The sequence below is a fragment of the Corvus cornix genome, chromosome 3, assembly GCF_000738735.6.
Source record: "Corvus cornix cornix isolate S_Up_H32 chromosome 3, ASM73873v5, whole genome shotgun sequence".
NCBI lineage: Eukaryota > Metazoa > Chordata > Aves > Passeriformes > Corvidae > Corvus > Corvus cornix.
The window spans coordinates 35607424-35617444 of NC_047056.1; the positions used below are offsets into that span (position 1 = coordinate 35607424).

General features: G+C 41.1%; 1 protein-coding gene across 1 annotated transcript in view; it reads right to left on the reverse strand.

Annotated features, from left to right (window-relative positions):
• HEATR5B (HEAT repeat containing 5B) overlaps positions 1-9958 on the reverse strand; it is a 57741-nt gene extending 47783 nt beyond the window's left edge. The window contains exons 1-8 of the mRNA XM_039568404.1: positions 9698-9958; positions 7024-7192; positions 6377-6588; positions 4680-4788; positions 3590-3739; positions 2937-3108; positions 2399-2556; positions 1186-1435 (exon numbers count right to left, since the gene is read on the reverse strand). Of these exons, the coding sequence (XP_039424338.1) occupies positions 1186-1435; positions 2399-2556; positions 2937-3108; positions 3590-3739; positions 4680-4788; positions 6377-6588; positions 7024-7149 (1177 nt within the window). The 5' untranslated portion in view covers positions 7150-7192; positions 9698-9958. The remainder of the gene's footprint in view (positions 1-1185; positions 1436-2398; positions 2557-2936; positions 3109-3589; positions 3740-4679; positions 4789-6376; positions 6589-7023; positions 7193-9697) is intronic.
• Positions 9959-10021: the final 63 nt, after the last annotated feature.

Sequence of the window (10021 nt, forward strand, 5' to 3'; positions counted from 1 at the left end):
ATAAAATTTGCATGCATATATTTTCAGTGAAACTAAAAAAGAGACCTTTAGTAAAAAATTAATCATAATCTCTAATCATATCAGAGTTATCCAATTGAGTTCCTTAACCCCACTGTATGTTCTCCTACACAATATCCCAGAAGCAGAAACTGTCTCTTCAAAAAGGGACTTCAGTATCAGCTTAATGTTTGTGTGTCTACTGCAGAACAAATTTAGAAAACGGTCTGCTGTACATAAAGGGAAGCAATTACTACCAAGTAAAGACCCTTCCCATTTTTCATCAAATTCATGAGAAATCCTCAAAATAATGAAAGTTCTTCAAACTGTCCAAATACACAATTGAATTTCCTGCAACTTTGACAAGGTGGAAGGAAGAGTAATTTCTGCAGCTGTTTCCTCTCAGACACAGCATTTTCAATAGACTTGTTTTCCTGGAAGTAATACTTATAGTAATCAGAAACCTTTTAAAGTTCCATGCCTACCCCATCAAAAAATAGCTATGAGAAGAACCTGCAAAAGTTTCTAAATCAATTTCATTTCCATATGTTAAACATTGTTTTAAATTCAAATTACATGGTAGTAGAAAAGAAAGATATGTTTGGCAAGTAAAGAGACGTGTATTTCCAATTTACTCTTTAAATCTCCAGCTTGAGCTAATTCCTTTCATAAGAAACAGATGCCAAGAGAGTTTTGTTAGGCCTCTTAGTGATTACATATTCTGCAAAGTTTTGCAGAGGGGTCATATTTTTCTTCTCTAATTCCAGTCTTCCGATTACATCATTTTTGTCACAAAATCCAATTGGATATTAGTAGGGATATTAGCAGGGGAGACACAAGGACCTACAATATCTTAACCTACAGGACTTCCTACACTGTTAGTAAAGAACTCTGCATGACTTTCAATACAACCTATCCCAAGATAGATGGCAAATGCATAGTTTTCTTCTCCACTTCCATTCTAGGCTTTTGACATTGCATTTGCTATCTGGGATAACAAGCCAGTGTCATACAATCACTTTTCAAGCAGAACTTAACCTTTGAACATTTGAAAAAGAAAGCAGATGAACTATCATTTCCCATAAGAACGAAATTACTCCTCACAGTAGAAGAAAGCTGAAAAATGGCTGCCTCAGTAAAATGACAGTAACTTTCAACTGGTCTTGAATGAAGAAAAATGGTTCTCACCCACTGCCTTCATTTGTTTACCAATGGCTTGACATATTTCTTTGGCAGCTGCAATCTGTGCTTTCTCCCCCAGTAAGCTGCCCACAGTTGCTCTCAGGATAAAGGACACACATCTTCGAGAGTAAACAGCCTCCACATGGGTCTGAGTTGCACGAGGATGGGAGACCAGATCAAGTACATGGGACAAAAACGTAGCAAAGTTGCGCTCCAGCCACTGCCCTCCTAATGTTGTAACAAAGACAACGTAGGCCTGCAAATTCAGAAGTCACACAGCAACCCAATTAAAACAGAAACAAAAGACTGTGTGAGACTGCAGCCAGACTCAAGCATAATGCACTAGAGTATCAACACCAGTTAGCAATGAGCAACCCTAATGAGGTTACTCAGCATCAATCAATTCAGTATCCAGATCTTTGCTGCTGAAACTCAACTTTTTTCAGTACCAAGAGTAGCTCCTGTGATGCACAAAATACTCTTCGGATGACAGCAAAAAAACCCCCAGTTCATTGCTTTAAATGTGCCTCTTTCTGAAAATTTAAGAATACCATATAAATAAAAGCAGCAACACCAGTGTGTTCCAGTTCACAATGAAAACCTGGCATATTCACCAAGTTCACCTGAAAAAGGCTGAGAAAAAATAGTGTTTCACAAAATAACCTATGATCAAAGAATCTGAATTCTGGGAAGTTACTGTAGCATATTAAAATACACATTAGAGTGAGAATGTCTGAATTTGAAGAGATGCTGCCACCACCTTTCTCTCTCAGACAAGAGGAGCTTCCACATTCATCAGATTTCACCTATTCATGAGAGATATATGAAAAGAAGGAACATAGTTTAACTAATCAGAACTGCAGCTGAGAAGGGAGCCACAAAAGCATAACAGAACATCCTCTCTAAAAAGAAACTAAATTTTAAAAGGGAACTGAAGTCTTTAACATACTAAGTTTTCAAATGTTTTTGCATGTTAATCTCACCTAATATACTCTGACCAAATAAGTTTTCCTTGGCTCATATTTTAATCTATTGTTACTGCATATCAATAATAAAAGTAGATAGGTGAATGATACCTCATGGACATCTCATGGAACAGAAGAGTCAAATTAGACCTGTAAGTCAACTTGTACAGAAATACAGAACAGAAATGTGTCTTTTTCCTAGTAAAAAAGGTTACAATTATGATAAATTTTACTTCATTAACAAAATGACAAACCTGGGTAACACCAACTCGCACTTCCCTATTGACAGATCCTCCTACTTTTAACATCTCTCCACCACTCTTCAGGAAACCAGATCCTCCTCGCAGAAATCCTGTGGCCATGAGCTCCAAGACCTCCTCAAGTGTGGCTCTCTTCACATTTTGCCGCATCACTTTTTCAAAAAGAAGCGTAATAATTTGTTCCCAAAGTTCCAACCAACACAAACAACGATCTTGAAATCAGACTTATTAATTCAAAACTGTCATGCAAAAATAAATCTACCCAATATTTCAGAAAAAAATTCACTTGCATGCTTAAAAAATAAGCCACTTCTCCCAAGTGATTTTTGATAGCTTGCTCTGTCTTTTCTTTGTATGACTACAACAGAGATTCTGCACTCCTTTTAGCTTATTGTTTGTAAAAACAAACAATCCATCTACAAGCTTCCATCTCCTGGAACAACAGGGTGCCATGCAACACTGTCATGTAACATGGTACTGAAGGTGCAACCAAGTCTGCCAACTTAGACATGGAATCCAGAAGGGCTCGTACCTGTTGCTTGTTTTGGTATCAGTGCTGTAGCCATGACTGTCCCCAAAAGCTTTGACACTGCAACTCGCACACCATAGTTGGAGTTTTCCAGAGCCTTAAAGCACAGCGTTGCAACATTCTCTAGTTCAGCTGTCCACATAAACACCGCTTCATTCTGTAATTCCAGCAGACACTGTAGGAAAAATAGACTTACTAAGCACCAGGAGACCAGTCTTACATTTTATCTAAATATCAGACTGCAATCATCAGGTTTATTCAGCAAATATTTTAATATGAAAATTTTAAGAATTAATTTACACACACTCTCCACACGCCAACTATCTTAGCAGAGTAAACAATCAGAAGAGTCATGGAACAGGCTAATACATAAATTAAAAAATTAAAAGAAAGCTCAACACAAGAACCATGTTACCAAAAACCTCTCCCACTGAGGCTCACAGATAATATATTCTATCTCATATTTGTTTATTAAGTAGGGAATACAGTACCTGTGAAATAAGTCAAATATCTGAGCCTGCAGTGTAAACTAGTAAGGGCTTACCTCGTCCAATTAATTATCAAATTTCCCTTCCCAAACAACAGGTCCCAGCTCAACTGCAGGTACTGCCCAGTCACAGCACAAGAATTTCTATGCCTGGTGAGAAGACACCCACCTTAGCCACTGCACACCGTACAGCCATAGACCTGTCTGTCAGCAGAGACCGGGCATTCTTATAAATATCACGGTGACAAGAAGCTGCTGCTCCTCCAAGTCCATTGAGGACTTTCTGCAAACTCATCAGAATTTCACTGCGGCCCTGAGACTGCACACACACAAAAATAGTTATGCAAAAATCTGGACACAGCAGTTACTTTAAGAACCAGGTGTATACTTTTGCATTTTCCTGCTTGTATGCAGGAATGTTTCTGCAAACATTGAAAACAAAGGCACATATAATGGATATGTAGTTGATTTTAAATAGAAGTAAGCACTACACACAGCTTTACCTGAAGTCCCTCAGTTGTCACATAAATTGAGCCCAGGCAACCCAACAAACCGGCTCTAGATAAAATGCCCCTGCACTGCCCCACTATTTATCAACTGCAAATTCAGAGGAAAAAAGAAAGAGCAGCTGATAGGAGAGAATGGGAAGCCCAAGTAAGTTAGCAGCTTCATGCTGTACCTGCACACAGGCAGGTACTTACAATCTGAGAGCACACACACACACAAACAAATAAATAAATAATCACACAGGTACAACAACACAGCTGAAGAAAACAGCTGCCACCACAAGATCCACACAACCAGTATTCCAACTTGTCCCAACAGAGCTAGTTGCATAAAACCAGACCCACTGACAGCCCAGGATACATTCTCTCGATATTATGACACACTCTCTCTTTACAGGCCACAATGTATTCTGCTCACATGCAGAGTAACAACTTCCCTGCAAAATTTAAGTATTCATTATTACTTTTTAACAACTGAATGTTTACTCAGAGTACATGGGCATAAAGCCTGACACAGTAGTTAGAAATAACAGATACGGTTATTTTTGAATTTTAATTACTGATGCCACTAGGAAGCAACTATTACAATATTCATACAATAAAGGCTAAACTCTCTGCAGTAGACTTGAAACTAGCTAGGCAAGTGATCTACAGCCTTCAGTGCAGAAGAAAAACAATCCAGGAAATTTGGCAAACAGGAAACAGGTTTCAGTTTAAATGGAATTAAGACCACATAAATAAACTGAAACTTACCTCTGCACTTTTCAGAGACTTTAATAGATTATTCACAGTTTCTGGAAAAGAACTACCCAGCATTCTGCCCATTTTTTCATAAAATGCTCCAACACATGCCACAGCAGCCCTATGAGAAAACAGAGATAAAGAGTACACATACTATTATATCATCTAAATGAAAACAAATAGTTAAACAGAAATATCTGTTTCAATCAACATTGATGAATAAAACTCTATCTGCTATCCACTACTTATACTGGCTGTTCAACATGGTGCATTTAAATAATTTTTTTGTTTACCAAACAAAAGTAACAGAAAAGTTACCAGCTTTTAGGAATACAAATGTATTTGAAAGAGTATTTATCGCTACAGGATCTACACATAGAGTGAAAAATTCTGGAGAAAACAAGATGAGCTGAAGTCTCAGCAAAATTTGGGTTTAGTGTTTCAATAAGCTGTCTCTTTTCCAAGCACCTGCAAGAAAAACCATACATTGTAATATATCCTGACACATTTTTGTAGATACTGAATTATGGGGTTTTTTCAAGACTAAGAACTTAAAATGCAGAAATTATTGCATAACACAAGAAAATTTACAGGCACTGTAAAATGTCTGGATCCATAAGCAGTTATTTACATGTTTTTCTTGCCCTGCCATTTGAGCTTAGAAATATTTAATTTACACCATATTGCAGTTACATACAGAAATTGTTCCAGGACAGTCACCAAAGCAGTCCCTGAAAACATGCACTTTTTCAACACAAAGGAATGAGGCTTCTTTAAAATCAGGAATTGCTGGCTAAACAGCATTTTAGTAAAGTTATGTCACAAACTCATTACGGCCTCCCCCTTAAAAAACCTTCTGGATTAAAAAACCTTCTGGACTATGAGTTGGGTAGCATAAATTTCAGAGCATATTATAGTAAAAAAGCCTTCTCACTTATAAAAGCTCCTCACAGAGGTGAACAAGAGCTAGAAATGGGACAGTATTTGCCCAAACAGTGACTATTTCAGATTTTACTGTTAAATCCTATTGTTGTCATAATATCTGAAGGCAAAACCAAATTAGGGTTCACTAGACACCATGAACATATGAAGCAGTACATGGGAAAGTACCAAAAACAGTTTCAGTGGAAGTTGTTTGTAGCATTAACCAAACTCCTACCAATATCACTAAAGACAGGCTGGATCATACATACATGCACACACATATTCATGTACAGAGACTCTGCTTGAGAGACCTGTGCAGCTCACCATGGTAGAGGAATAGAAAAGGCAACGTTTGAAAGGGGAAAAAACTTCAATATTTGGTTACAATTCTCTAGGCATAGATAACGCTCTGGTTTGACAATCTGCAGGTTCCACCTTAAATGGGTACCTGAGCACAGTCAGCAGTAATTCCACTGGTGGAATGTCTTCATTGACTGTTATCCTCTCCATGCCATAAGCATGTGAAGAGTCATACCATAGTGCCTGGCCCAGAGAAAAACATTTCACTTTCAGATAGCCACATATGTGTCACCTTTGAGTCCTGCCTGCACAGTCTCAATCGAGAGCTTTTCTCTGGTGTCTATATCAAGCATTATGCAAACTCCAAACAAGTACACAAAACATAAGCAAACATAGCAAGCACACATATAGGCAAATTCTTCTGTAATATGCAGGACCACTTGGCTTAAAAATCATTCCCCTTTCCCCAATAATATTGAACATACAGTTTTGTGGGCAGGTAGGCTGCAGTGTCATCTTTGCTCTTGATGATGTCATTACACTTGTCAAGCGTCTGGAAGACAGTAAATGTATCTCCAATGCTGTAGAGAGCAGCAAGATTTTTTGCAAGTAGCTTCCGTGTGGGCGGCCCAGGGGAACTGCTGATGAGTCCTGTTAGCTGTTCTACAAGTTTCTTCTGTTTTTCCTTGACATCTGTCTGTTAACAGACCAAAAATAAATAAGAAAAGTAGTTTAATCCTCTGTGTTGCCTCTAAGACTCAGAAGAATCTACAAGAAATGGAAGTAAACCTTATACCACTCCCAACTGTATGTAACTCAGCAAATTGCTTGTCTCAGAGAGATTTGAGATACATTGAACAATAACAGAGACAGATGCTAAATGTTCAGAATTAGCTGCTATCCTATTTAATTTTTACTTTTTAAAAATACTTACTAGCTGCCTACTAACTGCCTACAATTAAACACTAAAATCTACAAATTAGCACAGAGGCTCTTCAGGCTGAATCTGAAACCATACAGCTACCATCTGGCCATTACCTGTCAACTTTCTCTGGCATGAAATTAATACAAATGCTTTTTTAAAGAAAACTTCTTTAGAAAGAAGAGGGGGAGGAAAACCCCATAAAATTACCTTGTTGGCAGCTACCAGCACTTTATCCAAAAATCTCAACCACTCGAAGATAAAGACTGGTCTCTTCGCTTCTGTGATTTGAGCTAATGCTTCCTCGTTCAGTAACAAACTATGAGCCAGCTCCATAATGGGTTAAATTCCAGTTTTATTGCAAATTTGTGTAGAAACTCTAAAATAAAAATGTAAATATTAGTATAAAGTATAGTATATCAGTACAAAGCTTTGAAAATCAAATTAAAATATTCAGCTTGCTTAGACTTGTCTTAGCTAAGTAGTCCCACATAAAAGCTACTCATATTTACAAACTGAGTACATTTATTAGTATTTCAGGAAGCTGTTAATTGCAAAAAGAGCACCTACAGGGCAACTTCAGGGCACAAACTCTTCGCCAAGAAACATATACTGAAATCCCCGTTCAAAGAAGGTAAAGGAATCATCATCTCACTGTCTCCTCTTACAAGAAAAAGGACCGTCACAAATCAAGACCCTTGAGCACGCTCCCGAAGCTGGGTATGAACCCGGCCCCCTTCTCAACACCCTTCAAAAGACAAGCTGAGAAGATGAGCCTACCACAAGTAGGAATTTCCAGCCCACGCAAGTTTGAGAGAAGCAGGAACAGTGATAGGATTTGGCATCACTGACCTAAGATTTCCCAGATGCCACTAGTCTTGCTTTAAGTGCTGGACAAATAAGCTCTCTGAAATCCAGCAAGCCTTAGGTGTGACAGCCTAGAACACAAGCAGCAGCCAAATGACTGCAGGTTTCCCCAGCAGGCAAAATCCTGCAGATGGAACACTGGAGATCCTGCTCAAACAGTCAGTGCAGGCTGGCATCAAAGCACTACCAAAAGCACACCATCAGCATAAACTAACACTCTGCCAACTTCATCTTAGCAAACCACCTGGAAAAAAGTGTAGCTGTTCAATGCAGAGCTGACAGAAGAAAAAAATCCACAAGAATTACCTAAAATCACAACAGTAAGTCAACCATCTTCAGCAAAAAGAAACCCAAAAAGCAGAAAAACAACCCAACCCCAAAACCTGAATGCAGTGATGCTGAAACTAGGATCTCAGGCAAAACAGAGAAAGCAACACAACTAAGGAGCATTATGTAAGATATCAGCTTTCAACAGACATCATCTTTTGACAGCTGCACTGCTCCACTTGTGCTCTCAAGAGCTCACAGCTGCTTCCTCATTCATGGTCAAAATCAACAAATTCTTAAAAGTCAAATGAAGTGACTTAAATTGATTTTTTTAAGCAGTCTCCAAATGAGACATTAGTAAGAGTGACATATTAATACTGTATTATGGTTCTAAATCCACCTTAAATGATTTGGTACTGATGAAACTAAAACATCAAAATGTCTTTAATGTTAAGGTTGTTCCCTGCACTTCAGGACTTTGCATATTTTTCACTGCATACTGGTCCAGTGACAGATCAGCAAAGGTGGAAGAGCCACATATGGAAGCACAGCCCTCCCTAACTCCTCCAAAGACATTTTCTGTCTTTTTCTTTTTTTTCACATTTATAAAGAACTGAGAAGGCATTGCCTCTCAGTAACTCAGACACATCACCTCAAAACACCTTTACATGAGAGCAGAGAGAGAGACTCAATGAATGATGGCACTATGATTCTTTGGATATCATCCCAGAGATCTGCACTGCTTGTCACACCCACACAGCACATAAGTACCATAAGTACTGTTGGACAGCACAGCTCATTATCCCTTTCCCTCCCCAAATAAAAGGTTGCATTTGCCCCTGGCCATAAGAACCATGAACACCTTATGCACTTTACCCACACTCCCGTACCTCTTCATCTAAAATGTGGGAAACACAAGCTCTAAGCAACCAAACCTGCACATACATTCAGCTGTGCTGATGAAGCACAAGGAACCAGACACAAAAACAATTACACAAATTTTCAGCTAACTGAAGATTCAGTCTAACACAGAGCTACCTACATAGACAATCCAAAGCTCACTTACACTGGCCAAAGGTTTGCTCCAAAAAGCAGTGAAAAGCCTAACGAGTTCTACCGATTCTGGTAAGTAAGGACTGGGTCTTGCTGTGCATGTTACAAGACATGCATACGCTGTGATCGCCCACAGGATGCAGAGCCAAAGCGGACCAAAGTCAACCAGCAGCCAGTGAGGTATGTTGGAGCATTATAGAGATAAGAAAACGTTCAGATGAACTAAAATTCCTTTCTATTCCCCAGCTGTTTTCCCATGCCTAAATCAACTACCTGCATCTTCATCACGCGTACACTTCAGTGGAGTGTGAAAGCCGAGAAACAGGCAAGTTTAGGCGAAGTGACACACTTCGGAAGGACTCCATCAGGTGAAAAGGTTTTCGTGCCTGGGTGCTCCTACCTGTATCGGCTACTTTAACACGCTGTAGCAGCTCTCAGGGCATCATGCCTAGTTCTGAAAACCCCTCAGGAGGTAATGCCGCGGTGCAGCGCCAGCCGTAAGGGCAGGACGTTCATGCAATGATGCTGAGGGGACGACACCGAGCGAACGGTGCCCGCTGCCTTCCAAGCACGCAGCCCCGCACGCACACGCGCACACCGACCCGCGCACGCCGCCAACGCCGAGGGGAAGCGCGGACCCTGCGGCCCGCTCCGCCGCAGACCCCGGGCCGCGCCGGGCCCGCTCACGGTCACTTACGCTCCTCCCGTGCGGCCGGTCGCGTCCCGCCAGCTCCGGGCTGCACCAGCCGCGACACCGCGGCCCCGGGGGCCGGTCACGGACACGGACAGGTGTGGGTGCGCTGCGCCGCGCTCGCCCCCGGCCGCGGCACCATCACCGGCGGGTTCGGCCGCTTCAGCCCCCGCCGTGCCCAGGTCCGGCGGGCGTGGAGAGCTGACACCAGCGGCTTTGCCCCAAGCCCGGCCCCGCCGCAGCCCGGCAGCGCGGACGCACCCGCGGCCGCGCAGCAGGAAGCGGCAGGGGCGCAGGCGCCGGCGGGCGGGGGCGCCCCGCGCAGGCGCC